The following is an 18,362-nucleotide window of genomic DNA, read 5'->3' as shown; positions in this document are numbered from 1 at the left end:
TAGAATAATCACATATGGTCCTAGAGAGGGCTAACTGAACAAAGCTTATAAATTAACAACTCACTTTTAACAGTGACCCCAACTAAATTTTAAACTGAAGAAAATGTCTGAAATATTTTAAATCAGAAACACTATCTCATCACTTCTTTGACTGTCTTTAAAAAAATGAAGAAAATCTGGTTTTTTTCAGTTATGGTTGATAAGAAATTCAGGTAACAGCAGAAGAAAAAAAACAAAAGAGACAGATCCCAATACTCAACTACTCAACTGCATCAGGCCATGAACTGAAAAGTCAAACAGCTGTGGTGGCTTCAAGACTATACAGGCATCATGTCAGGTACACTTTTCATTCAAACTATGAAGTAAACTAAACATGGCTGACAAGTCACTGGAATTCACCATTACTGTATCTTGAAGGAGGGGGGGGGTTTAAGGTTTTCTAAAAAATGCTGAGAAGTCAACTTTTTCCTGCTACTTTCACAGAAAAAAATTATAAATGTGCATTATTGCAACTTCACTTGCAACTTCAAAGAGGTCAATCCACAGCAGGCCAGGAAATAGTTAAGGTGAAGGACCACAGAGTGCTGTCTCCCAAAGGCCCACTAGATGCCAGTGATGGCTGATACACATTACCTCGTTTTGTGGCTGTCCCTGGCCAAACCGAGTGTTTGACACGTGAAGAACAGAGTGAATAACAGAATCTCGTCATGGTTTTGCAGGGTTGTGTTGCAAATACTTTGCAGGCCAGTGAAGAGCAACGTTTTCTCATTACTAAACAAGAGTGCCTCTACTACCTCTGGAATCAACAAGTTCATGGTTGTTTGGTGGTAAATAGCTCCCAAAGCTCACATCAGAGATATTTTCCGTAGAAGTTCTGCTGGTATTCTCTACAGCTGATATATGAAAGTCTGGGACCCTGTATGGCACCACAGACTATCCCATTTTTAACCCTCACAGGTTTGCTTTTTAAAGTTTCAATCACAGCCAGAAGGAGATAAAGCAGGGCAACAACATCTCTGCATTCTCAGCACCTACATCTTTATTCACACTTTTTCTTAGGACTCATCCCAGAAAAGAAAACAAAAAAAAAGGAGAGCAGTAAATAGCTTTCATCCATCATCTTTTCTTCTGAGTCAAATTTTACATGGCTAAGAAAACCTAAGCAAGGCTCATACCTGTTCCTAAGAAATAATTACTTATTCTCTGAACCTAAACTAATAAATCAGCTGCTACAAAACTCCAAAGAACGAGCCCTAAGAATTCCCAAGACAGCTGGCCTCTGCACTGCCCTGGCTCCTCTCCACATCTATCACCTGTTACAGAACTACAGTGAGGAAATAAACACTCCTATTTGGGCCATCTGCATGTATCCATCCATACTGGCTTTCAAGAACTGCACAAAGCATTCAGTCCACACTACATCTCAGCCAGGTTCACGTAAAATATTCTGGACTACCAGTAGATGGCTATTGGGCCATAGCTTCAATAACCACACTATATAAATCTCATCTGAAGGAAGGATTTAGCAGCCTGATTTGGGAATGTATGAAGTTCTTTGTGCCTACCAAAAGAGATTGGTCAGCTTTTTTCCCCCCCATTTTGTCTAAAAATACAGGCACACCATCTGGACTCGGAGGAATGACACAGCACTGTATTGCCATATGCTGTCTACTAACACACCGTTCCCCTTGTGAGGGCCATCCTTCCCCCACCAACGGCAGCACAATCCAGATCAGATTGTTAACAGCTGCTGGCATTTTCAACCCCACACTGAGGAGCTACCTAAGCAACGCTTCTAAAAAGGGTCTTTGCATTCCCCACCTAAGTATACTTAGTATAAAAAAATTTCTAGTATTAGAAAGGTAATACAGTCACAAACCAAACAAAAATAACAACAGCTGAAAAAAATTATACAGATACTGTTGAAGGTAAAATTTTTACTTCATTTAATTGGTAACTTCATCACAGGCTTTCAGAATCTTATTCCAAAGTACACTTCTGACTTACTGCCACAGTGGTTTACATCTAAATCCTACAAGTCTAAACCCCATAAGTATAGCATATCTTCTTAAAGTAAGCAAGTAGCCAGGCAGTGGGCACTCGTCTAAAACAGGGGCAATACAATCAAGACACCAGCTTGGGCATTTTGTAGGTAGAAACAGAAAGAACATTTGCTGTAATTGACAGCTACAGTTTCACGGACTCTCCCGAGCTCAACTTATTCGGGTTTTTAAACAACTCGAAGTGTAAAAAAACCCCTCACGAATCGGAAAACCAAGAAAGATTAAAGAGGTGCAAGGGAGCAGCTCCGAGAACTTGCAGAGAGGAGGGTGAGCGGGGGGCCCAGCTCGGCCCGGCCCAGAGCAGCCGCTCTGCCGCGGCCCCCGGGGAGCTCCCTCAGGAGAATTCCCTCAGGACAGCTCCCTCAGCTGCCAGGGAGCGCGGGCAGCTCGCGCTCCCACAGACCCGCGCTGGGAGACAGAGCAGCTCCCGCCCCACGGGCCGCCCGCAACCAGGCACCGCCCGCCACACCGCCCCTGCGGCACCCGAGAGTGTGGCCCGGGTCGGGTCGGGTCGGCTCTGCCGGCCCCGGCACTCACCGGCCCCGCGGCGCCCGGCCCGCCGGGCTGCTGCCGCCTCATCATCCTCATCCTCCTCGGCGGCGCCGCCGTTCAAACCTCCCGCCCGACAACGGCCGCGGCCGCCCCGCCCCCGGGCCCAGCAGCGCCCCGCGGGACGGCGGCCGGCCGGGCTCGCTGGGAAAGCTGCAGGGCCGCCTCAGGGGCTGCTGACGGCAGCGCCAACTCCCTCGTGTTCAGCCACAACAGCGAGTGCCAGAAATAAAGGCCAGGACAGTGCCCGTCTTGGCTTCTTCCTTCCCCGTTAATTTACTTTCCTAAAACAAGCCGGTGCTGCCTCTTTCTGCTGAGTGCCCTTACGGGGAACGGCTCATGGCAGCAACCACTGCTGCCCCAAAGCATGCCATGAATTTTTAACCGTGTTCTTGGATTCCTGCAGTTCATCCAATTATGGATCTTTAATACGATGGTACTTCAATAGCTGCATTAGTAGCGCGTGTTGTTAAAAGTATACTGTTATATACTGAGTAAAAATGTATTAATTATTCACTAGATTGACTGGAGAGGAATGGAAATCATATCTCTCTCTCCTGCTGCCAGTTTTGCAGCTCTGTCTTCAGCAGATGAAACAAATGAGCCAAATAGTGTCTCCCATCCATTCCTCATCCCTGATTTCTTGGCTTTCCTCTCTGAATTCCTCCTTGACAGGTGATGGTCAGAAGCACAGATCCTCATTGCTTTGCACAAGGTTGTCAACATTTGTGGGAAGTAAAATGTGCTGGAATGAGTGAGATATACAGTGTTGCTAACAGCTTTCTACAGAAGACAGAAGTCTCCAGGCTAACATATGCTTATTTAAAATATAAGAAAATGCAGTCAGGAAGGGAAAATTTTTAAAGCCTCATTGCTTCTTTGGGATTTCACATCGGTGCTGAGCAGTTCAGCTGGACCTCTGCCATTTACAATTGGGGCACAAACACAGTGGGCTAGCCTTTGAGGAAAATCATGAACTTCTGGACCAAAAGTATGCATTCCTTGGTACAAGGCAGAGGACAGGGAGCTCTGCTTCCCTCCAGAGTGCTGGTTTCACCTGGAGGCAGAGATGGCAGAGGCAGCTGTTCTGGAGTTCCTGTCTCCATGTTGGGCCATATTTCTTAGGGCAAGGAGAGGCATTCAGATATTCATTAAATACCTTCATGCTATCGTGAAATCCTCTGCATACCACTGGCAGAGCACATGCCACAACTGGGAAGCCCTACACTGTTGCATATAGGCAAAACCTTACAAAATAAGGAAGGCCCTTGTTACCCTTGTAAAATCATGGCTCAGGCCTGTTCCTTCAGCTGAGCAGAAAAGGATTATGGGAAAGTGACTCAGCTGAATTAGAGGTAGAAAAACAAATTATATAACCATTACATGTTCATATTGTTGTTTATGGTGGCTGGTTGGATTACATTTGTTGTGCTTAATTGGAATGTAACTGATAAAGGCCTAACTGCTTTAAAAGGCCTGGTTTTTGCAATAAAGGGCTCTCTCTTGCACCTGCCTGGGGACTCTGCATTGCTCTGCTTCGTTACACTACCCCAGGTTATATATTTATGGATGCCATATTTTTTTCTGTTGTTTGGATACTCCATCCTGTTCTTTAGGTACTCTGACTTTCCCAAAAGAAGTCTTTGGCCAGTTCATTCAGTGGAGAAATTCCATAAGATTTTGTTTAATCAAGGTATGATACTTAGAGCTGCATATGGACAGCCAGTATATCTAAGAGTGAGCTTAAGGGGGGTTTAAAGGGAAGTCTCCACCTAATCCTGGTGCTTTCATGCGCCCAAGATAAGCCTTGGGCTCCTGTCTCTGCTGCAGATTTCAGGATTTTGGATACAGCAAAAGCAACCCACCAAATGAGGGGAGAACATGAGATGACCGATCACAGTGCCCTTTTGCTTTACAGTATGGCATATATCTTAAAGTGAGGTCTGGCCTCTCCTGAACCACTCAAAATTCTACAGGTAATTTTCTAGGCTACAGCAGTAAACTAGAAACAGGAACATGTCATGGAGTGGAATTGAACCAAACAGGTGAAAGTCTCAGGTTGACTGAACCATATTATCACTGAATCACTGCGTGACCCAAATTGAGTGAGGCTACAGCCTTGACTGAATGGCTGAAACTCTTTGATGAGTTTGATGTAAACTGTGGGAGCAGCTGGAAATTATAACCTTACTGCAGATATAAACAAATAAGGAAGTAATTACTGTAACTCATCCCTTCACCAACTCACCAAATAGTGTCCTACCCCAGAAAATTGATACAACCTGTGAAAAAGACACACTGACACACTTCTTATCCAGCATCATCCCAAGCAGTTCAGGTTAGACTCTAGAACAAACCCACTGGTTCAATCTTTGCAGAAGCACTGGCTCCAAGACCCCTGAGAACAGCTCTCAGGTACACACCAGCAGGGTTTGTCAAAAGCCAGGATAACTACATGGATACAATAAAAATCACTGCAAAAGGACGAGTTATGCCCCAAATTAGTTCAGGCAATCAGCAACTCTAAAACCATTTTGCTGGTGGTGTAGACAGCTCCCAGGAATCTGTGGCAGTTGTCCAAGAATTTTAGATGCTAATTAGCATGGTTTTACAGTACAGTCTGTTCAGCAAATCTGAGTCTTAATAAAGTCCCAAAATGTGACTGCTAGTAGCATAAAGAGCCCGTGCTTGCAGCCCTTACACACTCCTACAGACACTGACTTGAATTGGAGCCCTTAAGAAACCAGTGGCAGTTAAATGTGTAGGACTCAGCCCTAAGCAACATGAGTAGTATCTTCTCAAGCTCAGTGCATACCTGCTCTTCAGGTGGTTCAAATGTCCAATTTTCCACTACATTAGGAACATGTTTCTGCAAAGTCTGGCTTCTCACATTCTTGCACCTCTTCTGTTTTGGTCCTCCCTTGCATTCACTTTCTAGAGATGTTAGGTTTTTTCATTATAAAATCAGGCCTCATAATTCAGTAGATCTGATTCAGTCAGATGCTTAATTAAAAAATTAAACATTTCACCACATTTCTAGTATTAGCTTTTAAAAGAACATGAGACTGAGGCTTTAAAAGGCATTTCTACAGGTTTAGAGTGAGGTGACATGTTCTTTCCACACTTCATGTCTAGCTCCAACAAAGCTGTTCTGCTGCTGTTACAGCACATAAACTAACTTGAAATGAAGAAGGCTTTATGCCATCTACATTATCCAGAGATTTGGGATTCAACTAGTAACTAACTACTCTGCTTGTTTCCTAACTGAAGAGTAAATGCAGCAGACAGCAACAAGAAAAGGAAGCACTGTAATCATGTTTTTTTCACCAGACAAACCTCCACTGAATGGCAGAGAAACCCAAAGGCACAACCTCCAAAACAAGGAAAATCCTGCACAGTCATTGCTGCTAGTGCAGAGAAGTCAGAAGGGGGTAGGGTGAATTAAACAGGGGATCTATATCCTGCCTTCTGAGGTTTCTTAAGTGAAACATTTTTTTCAGATGAATCACACCATCCTTTTATTTGGCATTTGATTTGCATTGCAAAGCATTTGGCTTCCTTCTAGTATTAGGGAAACTGGATAGCAGAGAAAAGATCATTGTCTATCTAAATCACTGTTCTGCTCAAGTGTTAGATCAGCATATTATTTTAAATGTTAGGCCCATCATTTTGGTTTAGCAGGTACAAAATGTCTACACCTACTCTTGACAGCACTGCAGTATTTTTCTTAATTTCTTAGTTCCCACAGCTTGCTACACCTACTCCTTGAATATTATCAGAGTGTGCCAGTAGAAATGCATTCAATTCCTCTTCAGATTTATCCTAAATGGAAATCTATGAAGATTTGTACTGGACACGTGGGAAAGAATTTGCAAAGGCTTTTTATAACTGACTACTTATTTAATTTTAAACTGAAGAGCAAACTGTTCCCATTGATTGCCACTGGCTTTGACTGCCATGGTATGTGACCAGATAGATTGGTGGAATGGGCAGAACTGGAATTTAGGGTGTTTACCTGACCACCTACTGGAGCCTCAGTGACTCATTTCTTCATTTCAGCCTGCTGAGGTCAGTTGGAAGTCTTTCCATCTCTTAGCTGGGCAGAAAGGCAACATGTAGTCCTACAAAACAAAGTAAATATGGGTAACTACCTTGTGATGCACTTCAGGTTCAGTTTTGATTGGCTGAGGTGAAAATTAATCATCTGCCTGACAATGAGCTAAAGCTTAACTCTATCATGGTGAAAGTTATGGCAAGAGAAAACTTTATAGCCTCTATCTTAGCTAACTGAGCAGTGTGAAATAGGTTCCTTCTCTAAGGTAGTCATGGATCCAGTTGTTGAAGATGTCATCCTATAACATGCAGGTGCCTAAATCAGCTAGGATGTATCACCCTTTTCTTCCTGCCATAATTAGACAGAGCAGCCAGAACAGCTTAGAATAAACTCTTGCTATTTCAGGTGTTCTCAGATTAATTTTATCCTGAGAGCTTGTTCATCTTCTGCTCAAGTTTTTTTTAAAATATTCTACAGCTCTCCTTCAACTGCTAAAATGCTCCCAATGGCACCAGGATCACATCTCTGTATGATGCCATCAACTAAACATTGATACCAAGGTGCTTCAATTAACTATTTTATTGATCATTGCATGTTCCTGTAGAATTTCTAAAAGAAACTGTAAAGGTTGAGAACGTACAAGGAATTATTTTTCATTTTTCCAGTGGCCAGAAACTGACTCATCCCAGTATTTCTGATGTCAATCCTATATTGAAATGCCTTCAGATTAAATTAATGTAGCCTTTTTGAATCACCATGAGAGATAAATGTACTCAAAATACATTTTATAACAGAAATAGTAATTTACATAAAATCCATCCCTATATGAATTTGGAAAACAGTTCCTGAGATCAAACCTGAAAACCTTAACAATCAAATTAAACATTGCATGACTTTAAACTGCAGTTTGATCATCCTCTACATCCTAAAGTTGCCCAAACCCAAGACAGTGGATGAGTGACTAACCAAGGTATACCAGTCACATGTATTGTGCTTGAGAGACCAGGGACATTGGCTTTGAAGCCAATTCACATGTAGTTCCCACACAGGTGCAGAATTAAGCCCATCAGAAGTATCCTGTTGGACAAGGATCCTCAGAGGTGAGTGAGAGCTTCACTAGAAGCCTTTCTCCAGCTGAGAAGACAATGTGGATACACAGGGTCTAACAAAGCATAAGTTTTGCAGCCTTTCCCTAAGTTTAGAAATTTATGTGGTCTGTCTTTTCTGTTCCACTTTCTATCTTTACAGCAGTTGAAAGAATGAGGTCATCTTTAATTCCTTTCAAAATCAAAGGTGATTGAAATTGGCTGCTTGACTCCATCGCTTATAGAGGGACATTTATACACACAGAGAAATGGTCACACAAAAATAACATTGCTGTTTAAACCCAGAGAGGTCCTTCCAGCTCCATATTATATGGACGTTCCATAAAAGGAGGGTTTCCTAGAGATTCTACACTTCCTTACCATGCCTTTTACCAGGATTCCTCTGTTTCCAGAGTCCTGGTTTGATTTCTTGGGCATTTACTGCAGGCAGCATTTGGTGTATAAAATACCCATCTGAGACAGCTGCATCCAAATGTTTGCTAGGCAGTGTGCTGGTGAAGTCACCAGTTTGTGTCATGGGACAATCTAACTGGGCACTCTGTGTTCTGGTTTCAGGGTTAGGCCTGTTAGGATTTTTCTCAATTGATCTTGCACAGGCAAGTGAGAAGTCACTGGACCATTTAATGGATTGCCACTTTGAACCTGAAAAGGAGAATATGTGCACTAACATCAAAAATCTAAAGATACACTCCTATATGAGAAAATGATGTCAGAAAATCATCTTCCTTTTGAGAGACAGAGGACTTCCGACTATTGCTGTGAGAGCAGATGTAAGCCCACTTCTGATAGCAGTCACCCAGGTAAAAGGAGCAATTCTCCAGTTAGGTCTTGGGATTGGCTTTTTTTTTCCCTGAAGGTAGATCCAGGCCAAGTATTTACAGATGATCTCTTTGCTTTTCCCAAACAATGCAGAATATCTCTGCAGAACACAATACTTGGAAATAATCTCTCCATCTGAAGTGAGTTTGTAGTTTGGTCTGATTTTTCCAAGTACTGGAATATAGGTATCTAGGGAGAGAAAAGCAGCAAAGCAATGGGCTCTGGAGACCAAGCAACATCAGCTGCCCTCTGTGCAGCCACCTGCACTCCAGTTCCCCTGCACTGCAGCACTGCTAAGGAAGTAAATAGTGACTCACCCTTACCACTGCACAACTCGAGGTGACAGCTGGCACAATAACTGAGGCACAGTAACCCAGTATAAATTAACTTTGCATTTCACACGCTATTTGGATTGTTTGGATCCAGTCTCAGGGAGGATATTCAAAGGAGCATGGACAGGGATCTATACTTCCCTGCAAACTCTCACTTTACCATAAGAAATGTTTCTCATTCATACAAGATTGGTTTTTCTCAATAGTTTTCCCAGTCACACTTGGGGCTATGAGCATCTGCAGCTCCTTAGTTTTTCCTGCATTGCCACAAAGCTGTAGTTTTTCCGCATTTTTCTGTTCTGAGTTGGGTTCCAGCTGCATAAATGGGCATTTGTCATACAGATCAGGCCAAGAAAGAGTGAGCCAAAGCAAGAAGTATTAAGGTAAATGTTATTTTGTGAAAATAGCACAGTAAAAAAAAGTCTAATTACTATCAATATATTTATTGATATGTGAAACATAATAACGATTTCTGGTTGGAAATTTCTATCAGAGGTTTTAAGCCTATGGTCCTTAAGGAAAATCTGGCTTGCAAATTATGTCCTGTTTCTTACAGAAATAGATACTAAATAAATATTGAACAGTTCATCCACTCAAGGGCTTAGATTAAAAAAAAAATACATCCATAGGAATAAAAGGATTTAAGTTTTTAGAACTGCCAGATAATGTTTCTATTCTCAGCATCCCTGGTTGCTGTGCCTCCACCCCACTTCTCCCTAAATCCAGTCACTTCCTCTGCCCCTCAGAGTGCAATACCACTGTGGAATAACTTGCCTCCTTGAAACCTCAAAAGAGCCATAATGCAACAAGAAGTACTTGTCACAGCCAATACTGGGACCCCAACAGGGATGTAAGGCGGTGCCTGGGGAATAAGCCCAGAGCCAGACCACATCTTTTATACAGGTGATGCTTTTTTGTGGAATCACTGTGGTGTTGGATGGAAATTGTCCATTCACATGTAGGAGGGACTGGGATATCATTCCATAGGGTAGAAGGATCCAGGGGCAGAAGCTTGCTGCAAAGGACCCTGCAGACACCCCAGGGCTGAGGTGATGGGCAGCACACCCTCTCTTCAAGCTCACCACAGCTGCATTGGAGGAAACCAGCCCAGCTATTTTTTTCCCCTACTCCAGTTCCCCTCAAAGTCAAACCACGGGGAGGGGATGAAACTGGGCTGTGCATGTGTTCTCCTCAATGTGAGATGGAAACACGTCTTGCTAATGATAATATTTTTTGCCTAACAAGATGACCCATTTTTGCTCATCATTAGGAAAAATCAGGGGCTGAGTAGCAAATATGAGTAACTACATTTTACCTGAGGTTGGTTTGTCAGACATTTCTATCATCCTCCTAACCATTTCACAGCCTGTTAAATGAGCTGAGACAACACTTCATGTCACTGTTAGAATTTTAAATTAAAATTATGGTAACAATAAATAGCACCTCATGTTTTTACAGACAATTTCATCTAGAAGAATAAAAATAACTAGTTCTGCCTGGATGCATGCATGACTTGCACACATGCACATGTTTACTTTCTTATCTAAAAATCAATTTGAGTTCTATGAAGCTATTTCTAGCACTTGATTCTAACCGTGTTTGTACAGTGTCATCAAAAAGCAATAAGGATGTTTAAAGAAAAACCAGCAAACAGCAAATGCATTTTTTATAACAGGTTCTTTAAGAAGTGAATGCAGATCCAGAGGGGAAGTTATCCAAGTCTGGTACAGAGGGACACCTGTTCAAGATAATCCCCAAATACTTTTTTGCTAACAGTGTTTGTGCACTAAGTCTGTTTTAACCAAGAAGTTAAAATCTCTGCTTCCTTTTATTCCTTTCTGTTCAGGAATGTCTTCCCTATCCATAAACAATCTCTGCAACACTAAGTCACCCTGTTTACATGAATAAGGCATCATATTTTGTGAGAGAAAACACCAGCAAAAGCAAGCCACTACCTAACAGGAAGATTAGTTTACTTCATAGTGTGGACACTCACAACAGAGTCTTATTTTTTTAAAAATAACCCCGCTCTATCATACAGCCCCCTTCAGAAGTGTATTAACTTCCATCTTTAAAACACCAGCCCAGGAGGGAGCTTTGAAAGATGCAAGTGGGCTATTGTTTCTCATCTGCTCTTTGCCTAAATTCTCTCTCCAAAAGTCCGTCTCTCTCACACTTTTGTGAGGGACAAGTTCTTTCACACACACATGTGGCTACACAGACAAGAAGACACTCTTGCTGAATGGATTTAAACAGCCACTTGGCAGCACCAGGCACTGAAGCACCCAGAACTTCACTGGCAGCTTTCATGCAGGCAGTACACACATTACTAATCTGAACAGGTTTTTCTCATTACCACCCTAGTCACACAATTTTTTAGGCATTGCTTTCAAATTATCTTATGACATGATGCTGCTAGGTTGGTGGAGAACTTCTTAGACAATTTTAGAGGTAATAAGTTTCATACATACTTGGCACCATAATGGTTTGTTACCTAACTGTAAAACCTTCATACCTTCTCTGGGAGTCCTCATGGGCAGCTCCTCACAACACTGACTCCTTTTGCCTTTCTTCTGCACAACCACCTGACCCCTCCTCTGCACAACACATCCTCCAACTCCCCTCTCGAGCAGCCAACCTTACTGGACATAGCTGTGCTCTGTTAAAGGTAAGCTTTAATAGGACACAGCTGTGGCCTATTAAGGGCAAGCCTGTTCCTAATCTTTGGTAATTAGTACAGCTGCAACTCCTCAGGGGTGAGATTGCCTTCAGCACCATCTCTTATTCTTCTACAAACCATTACATGCCACCAAGTGTACTTTACTGGCAGTCATCTCAATAGCTGGCTAGAAAGTCATCCATGGCAAACAACTTCTCCAGGCTATGCCTCTGAGGGATCTGATTTTTGTAAGGAATGAATCATTCTCTTGTTACTAATGGGTTCACCTCTGAGCATTTCTAAGCTAAATTTACTGATCTAGCCAAATAGCCTGAGTTTGGGATAAAATGTTTCAAAGGGACCCGAATCACAGGTAGCACTGCAGCTTTCATTAAAGCCTTGGAGAGAAACTGCATGGGGAATTTTGCATGCTGGGAAGGCTCACCTGAGTTTAGCATAGACATGAATCAGTTTGGAGATAGAACCAAGCCCCATTTGGATGAGATCTATTCGGGCTCTGTTCCTGCTCCTTGTGGGAGGATCCTTGGCTGCAAATTATATAAAGTTAGCAGCCATCTGGGGGCAAAAAATTTGAGGAAAAGATAGAAAACACCATGGCCCAATACATTTTTCTCCTTTGGTGAACACATGTTCTTCCAGTTCCCAGCCTCAGATGGAGCTAGAAGTGTCTGGTCACACAGCCTTCAAGACCTACTGCCTGAGAGGTAGATGAGGATGTGACAACATCTGTTTTCAGGAAATTTTTTACATATTGACTCTTACCTATCTTTCAAATTGTAAATATATCTATGTTTCACTGCACATGTGGCAGTGGCAGGAGCACAGTATTTCCCAAGGACTATGCCTTTTATTTATCCAATTTTTTTTACATATCCAAGGATATGTATCTGTTACATTTTCTAGAGCACAGCTTGTTTATTTGTTTGCTACCTGCATACATATCTTTAGTTCACTGCACTTTTTAGCTCCTGTGAATAAGAACATGTCATTGACTTCAGAGCCTTCTTTTGAGAAGAAGCTCCTTTGTGTGTAAAACCATTTGACAGAACCTTCTTGCATGCTCACAGCCAGGGCCTTCAAAGTGGTATTAAAGACAGTCCAGTACCTTGCTCTGAACACTGCAGATTTAGCAATTGCAATTCATTATAACAACAGAAATTAAATTGTCCTTTGAAGGACAACAAACTCACCTCAGTTTGCACTACATGAGGCATTGCTTTAACACAGACCATTTGGCACAAAATACCAGATGTAAATAGAGGCCCATTTCTGCAGCAAGACACTGCCGAACACTTCCATAGTGAGTACCATATAGAGAAGAGCAGGGCTGCAACAAGAGACAAACAATTGCCTTGCTTTCATGCTCAGGTGAATTTGACCCCATCTAACAGATTTCTGTCCTTGCCACATGCAACCTGCTGCAGAAGAGGCAAAGGACTCCAGAAGAGCTGTGCAGCCTGTGCAGAATATCATTTTTCCTTGAGCATTGCTTGGCTGCAATGTGAAAACTGCATGTTATCAGCAAAGCTAAAACACTGGAGAAAACCAGGCTCTTTCATCTCACTACCATGTAAGAACTAATGAGTGCTCTGTATTTTTCTTCTAAGTTTGTCTCTTTCTTGTAGATTGTGTCTTCTCTTTATCCTATAGAAAGCCTGTTGGCTTAAGTGAGCCCCTCTCCAGTAACTTTGAAAGCCTCATTCATCCCCCCCATCCAGAGTCCTACCCAGCAGAAGCCTCCAGACTACTCAGTCATTCTCCCAGGACAGCAATAGCTGATCTCCCAGACCTTTACATGTAATGCAAACATCAAAGTGAACTGGTCACATGAATATCAGACAAAAGTATGAAGGAATAGAATTGTCCCTAAGCATCCAATAAAATCAATATACTTTCAGATGACATTAAAGACACGAGTCTGAACTGTCTTCTGTGTCCCTGTGTGATACTTGGAATGCAGGTACCCTGAGCAGAAGGGAATTTAATATATGGAATAATTTAATATATGATATCAATGTGAAAAGCTGCAGAGCCAAATTTTCTCAGGGAATAGAAATGACTACACTCAAGCTACAGAAAAGTTTGTAGCATTCCACTAAGTTTTGTCAGTATTCTTCTGAATCCAAGCTAAGGTTTCCCTGTTGGTTTGAATTTATTACCATTGTGTAATAGTAAACAGAGAATAAAATACCTTTTATTGCCCAAACTGACATTTTATTCCCTTCCACTTGTTTTGGTTTTGTTTTCCTCCTTTTGAAAGAACTGCTCTGTACTGTATGCTTCACAGTCTGGGTATTTTTCAGTATACTCTTCCTTTGTGTTCCTTCTGAGTTATTGCATTATCATTTGTAGAAAAGTGCCCCAAATGTAGTGGTCCTTAAAAATCATATGTTAAGATTGTTGATACAGGACAGCAAATACCAAGCAGCCCATGCCAGTAGGAACCAGAAGCAACATGGCAAATTCTCAGTGTCATTGAAGTCCCTGGCTATAGGAACTGACATGAATTTGAGATTTTACTTAAGAAAATTAAGTAATTCCAAGTCATATTAGTATGGATAATACATAGGAAATGTAATGGTATTTTCTTCATGATTTAGAAATTCTTATCTCAATACAAAAAATGCCTTAAGGACATTTGAAATTGAATTGTAATTTGAAATGAAATTGAATTTGAGTTGAAAGGACCATAAATACCTTCTGAGGTTCTGTCTTTCCAATGCTTCATTCCAACCAGCACTTGGCAATTGTTCTGCTAATTGAAACTTCAGTGGACACATGATTTTGCAAAACCCTATCATTATTCATATTGATATTTTAATTTCCAGAAAGACCAGTGACAGAAGAACTATGGGGTTTGTGCAGTTGATTTGTTTGTATGGCCAGATGTTGTGTGGAAACTTCTTTGCTTGTGCTGTTACTTCCTGTTGATCCAAAATCCATTTCAGATTATGTGATAGGATTACCAGAACAAGCAATGTTTTCAAATAAACTAAAACTGAAACACGATGAGCTCTGGATTCTTCTCTTCCATCACTTGGGCTTTACTATCAGCCATGTTATAAAGTGCTCCCCCAAAAATATTTTAGGTTTAATAATAGATTACCACCTGCAATGTATTTTGATCTTAAAGCTTCAGAATCCTCATCCTGACAGTCCCAGTGCTGTAGACAGAGGTGCTGTTAAACTGGGGCTGCTCACATAGGAGCAGGAGTGAAATGGCTTTGTTAAAAGGCTCCAGTTTATTCTCATGAATGTTACAACTCAGAGCTTGGACTTCCGACCTCTGAAGAAGAGGCCCTGGAAACTCCCCTTCCCTTTCAAAATAATCACAGTAAAGAGTGACTTGGCTGGAAGGCAAATCCCCCCAGCTTTTCCTCTCAAAAGGTGATAGTTATATTTTCCTTATCCTCCTAACTAAGTGAAGGCACTCTTTTGGAAGAAAAATCAAAATGGCTGAAGTTCCAGCCATATCTCCTGCTGACACTCCTCCCCACTGCCCGTTTTCTCCTGTCTATTGGAAAATATGCTCACAGCCATTTCACAACTGAGAATTTTCATCACATATGGACTAAATGGTGCAAATCAACCCATAAGAGAACCCTTTATTCTCTACTTTCTCATAAGAGCATGCAACAATATGGGTAGAGAAGAAGAAAGCTCAAAAACTTTCCGGAGTCAGCTCCAGCCAGGGGTTTCCTATCAGGAAAATAATGAGTTTGGAGAGCCTGAAGGAAGGCTGGAAGCTGACTGCAAACCAGGCAGGATTAAGCTGCTGCAGGACCAAGGGCAGTCCTGCAGCTTGGTGCCTCTCTTGATGCTGTGACAACTCATTTGAAAACAGAGACTTGACTTCATGTATGATTTCAAAAGATGGAAGACTGACATTCAGATTGGAGTGCCCCTCAAAAGGAGGAGAAGGCAACAACTAACCAGCACCAAGAGTCACAAACTCAACACATACATTCATGTTTTCCTCCTCCCTGTTCCCTCTCCCTGCAAGCAGTGCCATTCAGTCAGTATGCTAAAATGCACCACCAAAAGCCTCTTTCCTACTGCGTGGGTATGAGTGCCAGTGGCAGCAAAATGAACATTGTTGTATCTTTGATGATTCCTGAATATATCTGCATGTAAAGGTAAAATGAATCCTCATCTAAGGCACCACTGCCACATAAATCACTCAAATACTTCTTTCAAGTTTCTAAGGTTTTTCCTTAGTTTTTACTAGTCACTTCTTACTTCCTTTCAATAAACAGGAAGACAGCAAGTATTAAATGCAGGTAAGTTTCAGCTGCTCAAGTTATGTGCATCTGTAGTTCACACTCAAGCACTGAGAAAAACACAGCACTACCCAGCATACAAATTAAGTGAGCTGAATAGGCACACCTATTTCGGGCACAGCTTTACAGAATGAGGGGACTGAGCCAAACTCCCAATCCCATCTGCATGCAGTGGTAACGGATGTGCAGCTGTGTGTTTTTCTATAACCATATATAGTTCAGGCAAACTTCCCCAAAAGTAATTCCACGCAAATTCATGTCTCCTATAAACTGGCTAGATCATGCCATGAAGACCTGTGTGGGGAGTGTGGGCGTGAAGAGGAGAGACAAAAATTTCTGATACCCCTTTTCAAAGCAAACCAGTACACAAACAAGGAAATCAGAGGCTGCTGAATATAGCCAAAGTCATCATAGTGAAGAATCCAGTTCTACACCACATAAAAAAGGCTCCCACAAACATGTCAGCATTGAGAGCCTGAAGGGCAAGTGAAAACAGAACTGACTCACCTATGTTCCTCATTTAGAATAAGAAAAATAAAATATCATAAGATAAACAAGTACAGTAACATTTAAAAAGAAAACCAGTTTTATAATGTTCCCTTTTCGATCTACCTTCAGTAAAGTGGAATCATCAGCTTTAAGGAAGCTTTAACCTATTTTAAGGTCAGATGGGACCCTGTACAATAGCTACAGACTACTACCTGAAAAAAGGCTGAATGCTATGAATATTCCACCTTCCTTGCAGCACCAAACAGGTTGGTACATGCTGTTTTCATTTAAGTAACTTTTATCCTTCTGGAAATTATACTGCAGAGCATTTAAAAAGATCTTGAAAGAGAGAGATGTATACAAATAAACAGGATAATGCCTCCCCAGCAGTTGGCAGAATTTCACAGAGTCCTACATTATGGCTGTGTCAATTTGGGCTCTGTCTAAGTGATAGGGGTAGATTCTACCCACTCCAGATTTAAATCAGAGAGGATAAAGCTCAGACATATAATGGCTGATGCACATTCTCTGCTACAAAATGCACGGTTACTGGTATGTTAAAGGGAGTCTGTTCCTATCCAAATGCTGAGAGAATGACTGAACTGGACATCTAAATGGCAGCATCAGGAATTGAAAACTGAAGACATGAGGAGCTGGATCCCAATCCAGCAAAACAAATACTTGGAGTGCAAGTAAACCCTGAGAAATCTTGAAAGAAGAATTTCTGGGGCTAAATGTTTGCCTGATTTCAGATCTAATGGGCCAAAACTATGTAGCTTAGGCTGCAGAACAATGGGCTCCTTCAAAGTCATCAACATTCTCTGTTCCTCAAGACCATGTTCCTTCTCATTACTGTCAGCAGGAGAGAGCAGGTCACCTCTTCTAAATGTGGATGAAGATTCAGGTAGCATCTCATCATGCTAAGCTCACCACACTTGTGGAGCATTGATCTGCACCTTGGAGCATCAGCACCGAATACCTGTGACATGGAGGAGGGAGGAAGGCAATGGGCACAACAGAAAGAGAGAATGGACAGTAGAGGGCAACAGCCAAGAAAATGGGAACCAAAACATGGTTACATTCTGGCAGTGTTGGCCTCCTACAAAGAAATAGTCAGGAGTCCCAAATCTGGCAGCAAACATTGTTCAAAGCTGTTCCCTCCTGACCTCCTTTCTAGGCTTTGGTACTGCTTGATGACAAAAGAAGGGCAAATCACCACATTTAGGCAAGGTAATAAAGGACAACTAACTCATGCAAAATGTTGCAGCCTGGATGGTAGCCCACACACTTCAGAGATTAGCTGAAGCTCTGAAAAGCAATTTGAGTAACTTCCTTTGATGTACCATCTGGTGAATAATTTACTGGGAATGTCTTAATCACATCAAAGGTATCTATCAATGTGCTCAGATTTTCTCAGTGTTTAAGACTCTGTGCTCAAGGAACAGACATAATAGTACAGAATTAAACTTTACTGCAGTACTCCCACAGTAATAAAAAAAAAATCTGCAGCATATTACCAGTATGGCCTCAAGGACTAGGTTTAGGAAGAGCAATATTTCACTATTACCTCAAAAAGGCTGCTACTCTACAATCAGCCTTGCTCATGTTTCCAAAAATTTATAAAATAGAGACACATCTGTGGCATAAAAAATGTTAAGAAGCACATCTCGCTATTCAGAGGGCTTATTGGCAGGATTCTCTAACATCAATCACATGGGTTTAGACCCAGAGTAGATTTAGACTAGACCTAAGGAAGAAATTTTGTGCAATTTGAGCAGTGAAACACTGGGACAGGTTTCAAGAGATGTTGTGGATGCCCCATCCTCAGAAATATTCATGGTCACATTGGACAGGGCTCTGAGCAGCCTGATCTAGTTGAAGATATTTCTGCTTATTGCAGGAGGATTGGACTAGAAGGCCTTTGAAGGTCAACCCAAACCATTCTATATGTCTATGACATCCATTTGTCATACTCTAAATGGGATTACTA

At 41.7% G+C, this 18,362-nt stretch overlaps 1 protein-coding gene across 6 annotated transcripts in view; it reads right to left on the bottom strand.

The window, feature by feature from the left end:
- Nucleotides 1-18,362, bottom strand: part of RTKN2 (rhotekin 2) — a 171,985-nt gene that overhangs the window by 27,232 nt on the left and 126,391 nt on the right. For 4 of the 6 annotated variants that reach the window (XM_030950906.1, XM_030950907.1, XM_030950909.1 and 1 more), the window contains one exon: nt 6,628-6,733. Coding sequence is in view for 2 of the 6 variants with exons in the window: in XM_030950905.1 (XP_030806765.1) it covers nt 2,601-2,651 (51 nt within the window). In the remaining 4 variants the exon portion in view is untranslated. Of the gene's footprint in view, nt 1-2,600; nt 2,689-6,627; nt 6,734-18,362 lie in introns of those variants that run through there. The other 2 variants (XM_030950905.1, XM_030950911.1) reach the window with 1 other exon arrangement.

This window comes from Camarhynchus parvulus, chromosome 6 (assembly GCF_901933205.1).
Source record: "Camarhynchus parvulus chromosome 6, STF_HiC, whole genome shotgun sequence".
Taxonomy (NCBI): domain Eukaryota; kingdom Metazoa; phylum Chordata; class Aves; order Passeriformes; family Thraupidae; genus Camarhynchus; species Camarhynchus parvulus.
This window is presented reverse-complemented; position numbering and strand designations above follow the sequence as displayed.